The sequence below is a fragment of the Rhagoletis pomonella genome, unplaced genomic scaffold, assembly GCF_013731165.1.
Source record: "Rhagoletis pomonella isolate Grant_MI unplaced genomic scaffold, Rhpom_1.0 Rhpom_scaffold_00691, whole genome shotgun sequence".
Taxonomy (NCBI): Eukaryota; Metazoa; Arthropoda; class Insecta; order Diptera; family Tephritidae; genus Rhagoletis; species Rhagoletis pomonella.
Genome location: NW_023459245.1, coordinates 14461 through 29112, shown reverse-complemented (window position 1 = coordinate 29112; position 14652 = coordinate 14461). Strand labels below are relative to the sequence as shown.

General features: G+C 40.4%; 1 protein-coding gene across 1 annotated transcript; it reads right to left on the bottom strand.

Moving 5' to 3' along the window:
* Nucleotides 1-7799: 7799 nt before the first annotated feature.
* LOC118751413 (uncharacterized protein K02A2.6-like) lies at nt 7800-9654 on the bottom strand. Its single transcript, XM_036486237.1, has 2 exons — nt 7855-9654; nt 7800-7808 (listed from the first exon to the last, which is right to left on the bottom strand). The coding sequence occupies exons 1-2, from the start codon at nt 9652-9654 to the stop codon at nt 7800-7802; spliced, it is 1809 nt and encodes a 602-aa protein (XP_036342130.1).
* Nucleotides 9655-14652: the final 4998 nt, after the last annotated feature.

The following is a 14652-nucleotide window of genomic DNA, read 5'->3' as shown; positions in this document are numbered from 1 at the left end:
AATTAAATATTCAGTACAAAACGGTATACGTAAGTATGTGAATATGTATTTATTTCAACATTAATTAATAAAATATGTCCTATATTTTAATTTTCTTTCTTTATATGTAATTATGTATGTACGTTTTAATTTTTGTTAAGGACAATCTATTAAGCTCCATTAACCGGACAGAGATGCTGGTCCCTTCAGTGTCCGCTTATGTGAGATTCCACTGTATTAAGAAAGGGCAGCTGAAAGCAAAATTCCTTACCCTGTAGTAAAATGGGTCTCACAATTGCACTTAGCTGTGCGGTGTACAGCTTGCACAATCGAAAGGTCGTTTAGCACACTAAGAAGGGTAATAACTTGTCTGCGCTCCACAATGAGCGAAATTCGACTTAACGGAAATCATCTACATATCAATGGCTGAGTGAAAGATCGACCTATTTCGCCAGCCAGTTCGAAAACGCCCTATTTCAGAAAATTTTTCAAGAACGCCCTACTTCAGAATTTGATTGAAAAACGCCCTATCTCGGAAGTTAGTTGAAGAACGCCCTATCTCAGCTTATTTTCAATGTAATTTCGTTTGAGATAGGGCGTTTTTGAACCGAATTCTGAAATAGGGTGTTTTTCAGTAAAATTCTAATTAGGGCGTTTTCACTCAAATTCTGAAGTAGGGCGTTCTTGAAAAGTTTTCTGAGATAGGGCGTTTTTGAACTGGCTGCCGAGATAGGTCGATCTTCCACTCAGCCATCGACATACATAATTGCTCAGTCATAAAATTTACGTAGTTAGGGCGATCTGAAGCAGTCACAGGATTGAGTTATAGATTAAATTAATTTGCAAGCTCCACAGGTTATTCAAAAACAAGTAAGAGCAGTACTGCCTACGGCTATGCCGAAGGCTTCATACTTTTCATGAACATCAGAAAATTTTACTTTAAGATACTACTGCATTTGAAATTAGTTGTTTGGGAGCTAAACAAAATCTTTATATTCACAGCATATATACTTATATAGAGGAGTTATTAGGTGTGTATAGTAACTTATCCAGTAAAAAAATTACAACGAGAGCGTAAAATTGAGAAGAAGAGAAAACTAGCCGAAAAAGTTATTGAACACAAAATTAGTAAAAACTTGCAAGTGAATAGTTGTTGCACCGTTTTGACATTCTGCTGTAAACATTTTACTATTTATAAATCAGTTTTAAACTCTTTTCTTTACACACAAGCACTTTCGCGGTCCAGTACATAATTAATATTTTGATTTCCACTCATTTTAGTTTGGTTTATGCTTAACCAATTCCACAAAACGGCTTTTGACATTTATTTTTCTTCTTCTTCTGCTAGGTAATTTCTGCTAATAAAAATTTCACTAGCAATAATGTGCAGCTCTCCCGTGTTATTACGCTCTCGATTCAGCGCTCTCTTGCAAATCTTTGGGTTATTATACTCTTTTCCAGTAAAAAGTTGCAGGTCAAGTGCAAATTAGTGCTAACTATTTGTAACTATACACACCTTTTGCCATACCTAAACAAAAGCGTCAGCGTTGTCTGGCTGTCAAAAAATTCTCATGCACATACCTACAATTTGTATAAAGCAAACCGAAACAACGCGTCGTCAACGCTGAGCGGATGGAATATCCGATTTTGACAGGGCGTTAGGTAGTGAAGTTGGCTGCAGAAAACGGCGAAACTTTCACAAACCTATGCTTATTGTTGGTGTTATTTCTACATTTGACGCAGCGTTGACGTTGTTTAAGTATGGCACCTCGGAGTTAACGCTAGGCGTCAGAAAACGCGTTTGTTTAGGTATAGAAATTACACATGTAAAAAAATCATATTTAAAAAATCAGAGGTATGGAAGATATACCTTATAAAGCACCAATCAAAGTGCTTTTCAATCCTGTGTGTTATAGGTATGTAAACCGGAAACCCAATTTAATTGTTTTAGCTGCTTTCATAAAGGAGTTATAACAAAAAATCTCATAACTGAACAAACAGTTGTATGGGAGTTATATGTTACCGTGGTCCGATTTTTCCGGTTCTGACAAATGATTAATACATTATAAAACTAACTTACTTGTCAAATTTCAGTCGGATATCTGAGAAACTGAGAGACTATATTGCATACAAACAGACGGACAGGCGGACTGATACACAGACTGTCATGGCTAAATCGGCTCAGCTCGATGTTCTGATCATATAAGTATACATTTTCTGGTACTTGCAAAGTATATTCAAAGTATATTTATATATACAAACATCGGACCATTTCATGATCATGAGAGGTACAATTATCAGATTTCAAATCGATGAAGTAGGTGACAAAATATAAATTTAAAAACTTTCTTAACTTCCTCACAGCGTATCTATATATAACACTGTACGGCAAAATCAACTTTTTTTCTGGGTATTGGACCAAACCAATTTTTTTTAAGAGATTGAGTCATAGGTAAAAAAGTGATTTCTCCGTTTTTCGAGGTTGGCCTCCGAAAAAACACAATTTTGATGAAAAAATACCTTTTTTTGCCTCATCATGTCGGTCTCCTTGCCGCTGGGGATGGGGCTTACGTGATGCTATGTCAGTCTTACTGGTGTGCCGGGTACAGCACCATGAACCAAGAGGGGTACTGGGTATAGGACTGGAGTCTGCGGTTGCTCGCCCGTAGTTCGTGTGGCGGCCGTGGGCTGCAGCTCCCATGCGCAGACGCCCGCACCGACGTTCCCCAACCCAACCGATTCCTTTAACCGCCCCCCTCTTCCCTCCTCTGGAAAGCACTTTAAGCCAGTGGTGTTGAGGTACCCGTGCCGATGGATGAATGGCCAGTAGTGCTTAAATAACTGCTCGCTAACGGTCCCCTCCGATGCCCGGGCAAGATCGGTTGTATAAGTGCCTTACCACGGTATGCCGGGATGGACCACCCCTTCCGAGCATACTCGTGGGAACAAAAACAATGAACAAAAATAATAATAAAAACAAAAAAACAAAACACAAACACAAAAATAGATGAGAGGAGAGATGTCTCGGAAGACACCCTGAGCTCAGAGGAGGACGTGCTCCTGGCTTCCACTCAGGACTCTGAACGTTCTTCGATAACACTACCGGTGAGCGCTAAGCCAAACGATCCCGAAAATATACCATCTTCCTCAAAGGCAGCGTTGAGTGCTCCAGGGAACACTCCAAAGCAAGACAGGAGGAAAACCATGTCCTCGGGGTGGCGCTCAAGTCGAGGTACAACAGGGCTGTCTTCATTCTTGACAAGATTGCCAAGAATGCAGCGGCCGGTACTGTACACCCCAAGGATGAAGAAGACAGTCGCATGTGCAATGAGGTGGTGGAGGAGTACAGGAGGTACCTTACTTCAAAACCAACCAGGAAGCCTGTGGCAGTTAAACGAAGTAGACCTAAGGAGGAGTCTACAACGGAACCAGCTTAAAAAAGGGCGGACACAAAAAGCACGCCCCAGCAAGAAGAAACGTTGGCGAAACAACGGTACTGTGAGGTGGCCAAGGATCACCTTCAGGTCGCGCTTGTCGACAACGAAGCCACAGGCAGCGGTAAGGCCGTTCAGGAGCGGTGGGTCGGGATCGAGTCAAAACTCTCTGTTTGACTCCAGTGAGTCCCTGAGGGGTTGCCGGATTTTCAAATGTAGAGATGAGTTCTCTAGGGAATTCCTCGGCAAGTGCGTAGCCGAGCTCGGCAACGTCTGTGAGGGTTTGAAGCTCAAACTAATCCCTGCCGAGGAGCTACCTAGGAAACCCAGGGCCCGCATTTGGCGGCCGAAGATGGCTATGGACAGCGACAAGTTGATCCGCTTCCTGCAACGGCAAAATCCAGAAATACCCATGAGTGACTGGGTAGTCATTCGTGCAGAAAAGCCTCTAGAGGGCGCGCAGAGTTCTTCGTACCTTCTGAGGCTTAACGAAGAAAGTATTGAGCCATTGAAAAAAATGGACAACAAGCTGCTCTTCGGGGTGAGAACAGCGAAACTAAAAATATTCCGCTCCAATGAGCCGATTCCAGAGGCTTATATGAACCTCAAGGTTACCGCGAACGAAGAGGTCGCTGAAGGGGCCAACCAGGTGCTGGCAGGCACAGGGTCAGTTAAGCTCCTGGTCTTCCTAATCGAGGAAGACATCGACACCTCGTTGATACAGGAACCTTGGGTAAGGGACCTAGAGGTTGAGGGACTTACCAACGCCCGCTATAACCTCTTCTACACTAGTATATCAGGTTAACCCCGCGCGTGTGTATTGGTTAAAAAACGTATTAAAGCTTTCTTATGTTCCAATTTCAGCTCACCGGATACTACAGTCGTCAACTTGGAGTTGATGAATAAACAAAGCTGTCTTATATCACCCGTATACATGGCGCACGACAGGCCGTGTCCGCCACAGGAAATCGTCACTCTACAAAGGCTAGCAGGAGCTAGTCCAGTGTTACTCGGCTGCGATGCCAATTCACGGCATACATTATGGGGCAGCTCGGAAACCAACGAAAGAGGTGAGTCACTATTTCAATTTATTATTGATTCTACATTTAGGATTTGTAATAGAGGTAGTACTCCCACCTTCATATTTCCCAGTACCCCTGATTTTAGCGGTTGGGAAGATGTCCTAGACCTAACTCTGCTGACCGAGGGGAGCCTAAAGGTCAATAAATGGAGAGTATCCGACGAAGAGACCCTCTCGGACCACCGTCGAATACTCTTTGAGCTAAATATTGCGGCGGATACGGATTGGGACTTATTTCAAAGGGTTATTGGAAAAGAATTGAAGAAACTACCAGTTGAAGACATTCCTACAAGGGGCGAGCTGGACGCCAGAGCGAACAGCCTGAATAAGGCCTTCGGAAAGGCCCTTACGAAGGCTTGTCCGCTGAGGTATGGCAAGAAAGCGCGCACACCTTGATGGAATGAGAATCTTACAGCGCTACGGAAGCAAGTAAGAAAATCCTTCAACGAATGCTACAGGATTAAGGTATGGGACCTATACAGAGAGAACCTAAAGAAATACAAAAAAGGCATACAGGACGCTAAGGAGGCGTCCTGGAGGGAATTTTGCGAATCCATCGAGGATACCAAGGAATCTGCGAGATTAAGCAAAATCCTTGCCAAAGGGCACTCGCAGCCAACACATATAAAAAGGTCAGATAGTTTCATGGACCGAGTCGGCTGGGGAGTCGCTGGATATCCTTCTGAATACACATTTTCCAGGGTGCAAAATCGATGTAGTGGAAACCGATGTCCCAGACCATATGCCAACCCTCTCCGAGGACCTCTTAGAGGAGTTGCTAGAGAGAGAAAAGATAAAATTTGCTATCTTCAGCTTCTCACCCTATAAATCACCGGGTATGGACGGAATACTACCAGTCATGCTTCAGAAAGCTTCTGAGATGGTCATTCCAGCCCTAGAAATAATTTTTAGAGGGTGCCTAATACTGAACCACGTTCCATTAAGCTGGAGGAAGATTAAGGTAATTTTTATTCCTAAAGTGGGAAAACGGGGCCATGACAATGCTAAAGATTTCCGACCAATAAGCCTAATGTCCTTCGTGCTCAAGACGTTTGAGAGGTTGTTGGATCTGTATGTTAGGGACAAGACGTCCAATTTATCATGCTCTCAACATGCGTACTAGAAAGGGAAGTCAACGGAGACTGCCCTGCATGAAGTGGTACGTACAATTGACAGTTCGCTCTACTATAAACAATTTACAATGGCGTCATTTATAGACATCGAGGGGGCCTTTAATAATATCAGTGTGGATTCCATCTATGAGGCACTTATTGTAACAGGGATTGCTCACTGTGTCCGGGCTTGGATAGTGTCTCTGCTAAGGAGCAGAGTAATACATGGCGAATTGGGGTACCAAAGCAGGGCTGTATATGCAGTGAGAGGCACCCCACAGGGAGGATTGCTATCACCGTTACTATGGCTCATGGTAAAGCTGGACTCTCAGAGAAGCGGTGGCTTACGCCGATGATGTAGCGATACTGGTATCGGGTTAGTTTCCTTCGGTCATAAGTGAAATTATGGAAAGGACTTTAAAGATAGTAGATTCCTGGGCCATAAGCTGTTCTCTTAGCGTAAACCCGGAGAAAACTGACCTTATGCTTTTCACAAATAAAACAAAATTACCAAATTTTAATAAACCAATGTTCCGAGGAACGGAACTGGATCTGTCAAAGAAGATGAAATACCTTGGGGTTATTTTGGATCCCAAACTTAACTGGAAACTAACAATTGAGGAGCGTGCTAGGAAGGCCACGGTGGCTCTCTATGCAGCCAAGAGAATGTTGGGCAACAGATGGGGTTTGAAACCAATAATTGTACACTGGATGTACACAGCTATAGTCCGACCCATAATCTCTTATGGGGCGCTGGTCTGGTGGCCAGCCCTTACTAAGGATTACGTAGTTAAAAGGCTAGGCGGAATTAAAAGGTTCGGTGTACTTCGATATGTAGCCAGATACTTGTACAATGCTCTTTCCGCGTTGCCTTCTTCCATCATAATCTTTTTGAATGCTTGCTTGAATGTGCGTACATACCTTTCCGCCAATCCATTTGATGAAGGATGGAACGGTGCTGTGGTAAGATGATCAATGCTATTGTTCTTACAAAACTGTTTGAATTCCGATGATGTGAACTGTGCTCCGTTATCAGTGACGATAGTATTCGGCAGGCCTTCCACCGACAGAATTCGCTGGAGTGCTGCTATGGTGGTCATCGTAGTTGCTGCTGATAGCTTCACGGTATATGGGAAATTGGAATATGCGTCGACGATAATAAGCCACATGTGATTGTAAAATGGCCCTGCAAAATCCAAATGTATCCTCTCCCAAGGTTTTGTGGGCTGAGGCCAAGGGGAAAATTCCCGCTTTGGATGACTTGCATTGGCTTGGCAAATACTACACTCATTACGCAACTTGTCTATTTCCGCGTCTATACCTGGAAACCACACGTATCGTCTTGCCATTTGTTTCATACGACCCTTGCCCCAGTGCCCATCGTGCAGCATAGCGAGTACTTTCCTATATGTAGCAGCAGGTAATACAACTCTGGTATAATCTGTTTGAACCATTACTACTCCATTGTGTACTGATAAACAAAGTTTTCGCTTATAAAATTCATCAAGTTTAGCTTGGTTTGGCAAGTTCTGAGGCCAGCCTTCTAGTATATATTTCTTAACTAGCCTAAGGGTACTGTCTTCCTCGGTAAGCTTTTTCAAGAGTTCTGCGTTCAGAGTTGAATCTTCCAGTGCCGCCTGATATACAGCATCCACCCCGAGTAAGTTGATTTCTTTTTCATCGAAATCGTAGTCATCTCCAACTGGCAACCTGGAGAGAGCGTCTGCGGTAGCGTTGTCCGCAGACTTTTTGAAGTGAATTGTGTAGTCATATGCTTGAAGTACGATGGCCCAGCGTTGAAGTCGGTGAAGCACCATAACAGGTAGCCTTTTTGACGGATTGAAAAGTGTAGTAAGTGCTTGATGGTCTGTAATGAGCTCAAAATGCCGACCGTAAAGATAGTGGTGGAATTTTGTAACACCGTATATGATGGCCAGCGCTTCCTTTTCGATTTGAGAGTAGCGTGCTTGGCTGCTGTTGAGTGTTTTAGAGGCGTGCGCGATAGGCTTTTCAATACCGTCTGTATTACGGCTCCGATTCCATACTTAGAAGCATCAACTGCTAAAATAATAGGTAGTCTGTCATCGTAGTGAACAAGTTGTGTGGTGGCTACGATAGCATTTTTTAACTTCTGAAATGAATTTTCTTCCAGTCGTCCCCATCTATATTCAACATTTTTACGTCTAAGTCTGTTTAAAGGCGCTGCAAGAGATGAAAAGTTACTGATGAATTTGTTGTAATAATTTACCTTGCCGATAAAAGATTCGATTTCTTTGATATTTTTCGGCGGAGGCATACGTTTAATTGCGTCGACTCGCTTTTCTGATGGCATTATTCCTGTAGCGTTGATGATATGCCCGACGTACTCGACTTGCTTTTCCGCAAAATTACACTTTTCCACCCTGCATGTAAGACCGTGAAAGCTTAAACGCTTAAAAATTTCTTCTACATTACGGATGTGCTCGTCGTTATCTTGGCCGGTGACGATAATGTCATCCAAATAAACGGCACAATGCGGAACACCAGCGATGACTTCTTCCATAAAACGTTGGAAAATTCCAGGCACACTAGCCATTCCGAAAGGCATGCGCTGAAATTGAAATAATCCAAATGGAGTATTGATAACCGTAAATTTTTTCGCCTCGTCGGTTAAATTGACTTGCAAATATGCGTCGCTTAGATCGATTTTTGTGAAATATTTACCACCTTGTAGCTTATGGAACAACTCTTCTATTCTGGGTATCGGGTACCGGTCGATTTGGATTTGGGAATTCAAAGCGACTTTGAAATCAGCACAAATTCGAAATTTACCGTTTGGCTTTCGCACAACTACGATTGGCGCTGCCCATTCACTCACGCGTATAGGTTTCAACACTTCAGCTTTAACAAGTCGCTCAATTTCAGCTTTCACATCAGCGTGAAGAGCAAATGGTAAATTGTAAGGCTTAAAGAATTTCGGTTTTGCCTTAGGCTGAAGAGAGATATTTGCCTTAAACGTTTTGCAGTTTCCCAGCTTTGATAAGAATATTTCCGGGTGCTGGTTAACACACTGCCTGAGAGAAACGCGCAAATTTAGCTGTGATGCCTCTTCCGTGAACGAACAAGTATTACACATGTTACCAGAAATTTCGTTATCTTGTAAGTCTACCTGAAATTTCAGCATTTTAAACCAGTCTAGCCCAAGAATATTGGTTGCGCGTTCAGATTTTACAACAAGCAGTGGTAAGGATTTGATCGTATCTCTCCATTTAGCTTTCACATTAGTTGTTTCTACAAGGGGTAAAACGTTCCCCCCGTACGCCTTCAGAATTTTGTTAGTGGGTTCACATCTCGGTTCGCCTAATATGCGGTATGTAGGGAGGCCTATGAGCGAGCACGTAGCACCTGTGTCTACTTGAAATTCCAACGTTCTGTCATTGATGTCTATGTTTAGTAGAATTTTATCAGCAGCCGTATTTGCTAACGATACCTCGGCGACGCCTATACTCTCGAAAAGCGTATTACTCACGACGTTCACATTGTCTGCATTCTCTTTTTTTTGACTTGGGGTGGTCGATCGTGCCGAAGAATGCGATACACACACTGAAGCAATATGCCCTAACTTACCGCAGGACCGACATTTCGTTTTGTTCTTGTAATGGAAACAGTTCGCTCTGTTGTGTGCAGATCCACAACTAGGGCAAGACTTCCCGCTGACTGACGAGCTTCGCGATTTACTTCGTCCTCCGTTCCGCTTCTTTTCGAGTTGTTTTGATCGGTGAATGGCATTTACGGCTGGTGCGTCCCCCTCACCCTTAATCTCCAAGCACGTTTTGATTGTCGACTCGTACACTGTAGCTATTTGCAATACTTCATCTAATGTAGGGTTAGGCTTTTGGAGAGCTGCACTTCGCACTTTATCATGTGGTGTATGCATGATAATCATATCCCTTATGTTACTATCGAGAAAAGATTTACGGCACCCATCTGCAGCGCATTCGAACATGCACTCTCTCGCAGCACCACGCAACTCAGCCACCCATTCGACATAAGTTTGACTGGGCTTCATTCTAATTGAATAAAACTTAAATCGGGCCGCCAGAATATGCTGCTTATCAATAAAGTGACTATCTAGAAGCGATTTTACCTCACTGAAGGACTTCCCTTCCAAGTTATTGTCGCTTAGCTTTTGTAGCAGCTCGAACGTTTCCGTACCGATCCAGGACAGAAGACTCGCGCGTTTCATAGTGTCCTCTGTGACATTGTTGGCAATGAAATGATGTTCTAATTGCTGGACATATGTAGACCATTTTTCTACATTTTTGTTGAAGCTTCTAAAGACCGGCGCAGTACTTGAGTGGCAGTCAGTGCCTAGCACGCGCTGCAACGATGCCAAGTTTTGTTGCAAGATTTTTTCAAGAAATTCTTTGTTCGATTCCTGAAATTTTACCAACAGCGAAAATAGCGTCCTTTCGTCCATTTTCTCGTCGCCAATGTTAAATTTCTGATGCAATTTGAACGAGATGTTTCTGGATTTCAATAATTCATTTATTTTAATTCTAAGTTACAAGAAAATGTGTGTGTCTCACAAACGAAGGAGAAGGTCAGGTCAAAAGGAAAATAGTGATCAAGTGACAGTGTGACTAGTGTTACCAGATCCAACTAAATTGTTAGTAAACTACTGCATGGTAGTCTTTGCAAAATCAATACATTCCTACATCTTCATAGAGAATTCAGCTGCTAACAGCGCCATTTGACTGCGTGCCCTGGGGCTCTGGAAGGAAAGACCGTTCGGGCACGGTCCCATCCTAGACGCAATACCGTCTGAAATTAAAGCGCTGCCCATTGACTATATCCTGTCCAAGACCTGGGTTCACCATAAACCCCACACGAAATTCCCAAGCCGCAGTGACTGGAACCAGGAAGATTTCGGGTACTTGCAGGGCTTAACTGTCTTTACGGATGGGTCAAAGATGGAATGCGGTGTTGGTGCTGGGGTCTTCATTGAGCAATATAACCTAAAATTATCCTTCCGCCTACCAGACTATGCAAGCGTTTTCCAGGCCGAAACGTTTGCTATTAAGTAGGCAGTAAAGTACATCAAAGACAATGTACCCCCGAGAACGCATGTGAACATCCTCTCGGATAGCCAAGCGGCAATTCAGGCACTTTCCTCTAACTCGGTTAGATCTCAGCTAGTGGATGAATGTAGGAGAGAGCTGGCCTATATTTCTGATCAATACGAAATTACCCTAATAAGGGTCCCGGGACATAGGGGCATCTACGGAAATGAGGCAGCGGACGAACTAGCAAGGAGAGGCTCCGCACTGGATGTGTCCCACGCGGTGGACATGGGCGCCTCGCTCAGGGAGATTAAGACGAAAATTACCGAAAGTTATCATTCGAAGGCCAGGCAGGGGTGGAACTGCACCAGGATCCTACAGAATTGCCCGGCAGTTCTGGGTGTCCTACGACCCACTCAAAACCAAATCTCTCTTAGGAATGAGCTAAACAAATGACTACAAACTTACTGCAGTGTGCACAGGGCACTGGCCCGTTGGGGTACATGCCGAAAGGATAGGACGGCCCGTCAATAGGTTCTGTCGCAGCTGCGATGACCCAGGCTCAAAAGAGACTGTCGAACACTTGCTGTGCGAGTGTCCAGCCCTCGCAAGGATGAGGCTAAAGACACTCGGCAAACCATTCCTGCAGAATATTTCAGACTGCAGCTGCCTCTCTCTGTATGACGTATGTATGCACGAGTTGTGGAATCAAAATGGCAAACTTGCTAATTGCTTGTCACCTGAGTGACAATCCACTTAAACCAACCAACCAAATACCTTTCTTTTTTATAAAAAAAAAAAAATATTTTAAACAAAAAAATTACTAACCGATTTTTAAAACATTGGTATCGTTGTAATGATGATTAAAGCCCCTTTCTTCTCATGTACTTCGTACATAAATATTTGAGAAAAACACATTAAAAGCAAAAAATACCTCAAAAAAAAAAAAAAAAATATTTTAAACAAAAAAATTACTAACCCATTTTTAAAAAGTTAGTGTCATTGATATGCATATTTGCATGCTTCCTATATAAAAATTTAAAACAAAACACACATTTAAAGGAAAAATACCTCTTTTTTATAAAAAAAAATCTAACCGATTTTTGAAAAATTGTTATCGTTGTAAAGGCAATTAAACTTCTTTCTTCTGATAAGCATATTTGTATACTTTGTATATAAAAATTTAAGAAAAACCACATTTAGAGGAAAAAATAACTTTTTTTTTATAAAGAAAAATATTACCAACGGATTTTTAAAGGCGATTAAACCTCCTTTCTTCTGATATGGAAAAAAAGGAAAAATACCAATTTTTTCTTATAAAAAATATTCTAAACTAAAAAAATAACAATATGAAATACAATTGAATACTTTATTCAAATAAAATAGAAAATTACCTTTAATTTTTATATATAACCTGTTATGTAAAAAATCAAAAACCATTAATTTTTATATATAACCTGTTATGTAAAAAATCAAAAACCATGGTGTTTTTATATTTTTATATGCCTTGGACTACTTTTGCTTTATTTTTAACAGGGCTGTGGGTCACAAGAACGAATTAAAGCTTAAAACATCATTAATAATTCGTTTTATTTAAATACGGTATTCAATTGTATTAGTAATTAGTATTTTTTTTTAAATTTTTTTTTTTATTAGAAAAAATTGGTATTTTTTCCGATTAAGTGTTTTTTTTTTTAATTTTTATATACGAAGTGCACAAATATGCATATTAGATGAAAAGGAGTTTAATCACCTTAACAACGATGCCAATTTTTTAAAAATTAGTGAGTAATTTTTTTGCTTAAAATATTTTTTGATAAAAAAAGTTATTTTTTCTGAAATTTTTATTTACGAAGTATACAAATATGCATATCAGAAGAAAGAGGGTTTAATCAGCTTTAAAACGATGTATGATAGTAATTTTTTTGTTTAAATTTTTTTTTATACAAAAAAGATATTTTTCTTTTAAATATGCATATCACAAGAAAGGGGCTTAAATCACTTTTACAACGATATGAATCTTTTAAAAATCAGTTCAAAATTTTCTGAAATATTAAGTTTTTAATTTTTCGAAGATCTGACTTTTAACCCGTTATAGCACCTGTAATATAAGTTTTCACAAAAAAAGTTATATACCATATAAATAAGAGCAACGTCTGTATTTTTACTTTTTTTGCTTTTTACATGCAACAATTAAAACAAATTTTTTACCAAAGGTCCAAATTTGAACTTCGAAGGCCCATATCTCGATTTTGGAGGCTAACTTCGAAAAACGGAGAAATTACTTTTTTACTTATGACTCAATCTCTTAAAAAAAGTTGGTTTGGTCCAATACCCTGCCGAGTGCTGTACAGTGTAATTGCTCAGTCTTACGACTACAAGCTATATATATAATTTTGGTGCAAGCTGTAGTTGCAGTTGACCTGACCGTGTTTGTCACTAAACTAAAAAGTGGCAGAAAAGTCGATAGTGAGCAATGTAATCTATTAAAAAATATTAACCAATTTTCCCTAGAATTGGGATTCAGAAAAGGTATTTGGTATTATTCATAGTTTCGAAATACATGTATGTCGCGAAAGCAAAAAGTAAAAATAGGTGAGATAACTTTCTTTTTTAAACACTGATAATTTTAAAGGACCCTGAATGGTAGTAAGACTCAAAGCTTTAAACATTTTTTGATGTTATTTTTGAAATGAAGGATCCAAATTAGTCGGTATACATATTCTAAAATCTTTAAAATCAGTGGTTGAATTTTTGTACTGAAAGGGTTAAGAAAGCTTTAGTTTAACTAAATACTTTTCGCCATAAACGACCCCAATTTTCAGTGATTATTGCAGTTCAGATTACAACTAATAAAGCCCTTGTACAGATATTGTGAAAGGTTGGACTATACTTTAAAGATGACTGTTTTCTCATGGCCCACTGAACGAAGCTTTGAGCAGAGTAAGGAGCTTTAAGAACCTAATTATTATCCTGGGTTATCAGGTATCTAGCAATACAAGATGATAGTTGTCTGAAGTATATTTATGAATATCATGTTTTATTATATACTTAAACTAGCAGACCCGGCGAACTTCGTCCCGCCCAAAATTTTTAAATATTTTATTGAAACTTTTTGGTCCAACATTTTCACCAACAATTCACGTTTACGATTTTCATTGGCACATTTGGCTAAGATTAAGGTTTGGTGGTAATTTGCCGCTTTAAATAACATAAGGAAAGTGTTATATCCGTTCTTGAAATTCTCCAGTTATGCGGCATTTCATAGCACGGTTATTCGCAAAGCGAAATAAATTTTTTCTCCTTCACTCCCTGGCGGCAACAATGACCTGGTTCTATAGTGAATGTCCTAGAAGCTTTACAGTATAGTAAGTGGCAATTTCAAAATGGGTGCGAATCATTGTTCTACAGAAATGCAATATACATATACTTATTTCAGACGAAATACCTTAAAAGCTTGAACGCATAATAATATTGGAAAATCACATCCATTGGGCCAATTGCAGGAGCGTTCGATATACTCAATGGTGCAACAGGTCGATTTAATCTGACCTTCACAGCCCCTTTTCTCACTTGGCTATTTTTAGTAATAGCTCGACTTCAGCACCACCTGGCAGCACGTTTTTGCAATAGTATTTCATACATATTTAAAACATTAGCCAAATCGGATCATAAATAAGATTTTTAGTAATAACTCAACTACAGCGCCAACTGTCGGATTAAATTGTGAAACTAAACCATCCAGAGACCCACTCAAATACACAAAAAGTTTCGTTAAAATCCGTACAACCATTTAGGAGGATTTCACTCACAAACACACCTACAGAAGAATAAAAAAAAATCATTCAAAGATAGCTAAAGGTCGGTACGTTTGTAGGCCTCACACACCCTTTTCAAATAGCCCAAATTTTCTCCATGAGTATGGGCTTGATTTCAACTACATACATATCTCCATACGAAGTTCCAGTACTGTACCATGCATACTTTCAGAGATATGCAGTATA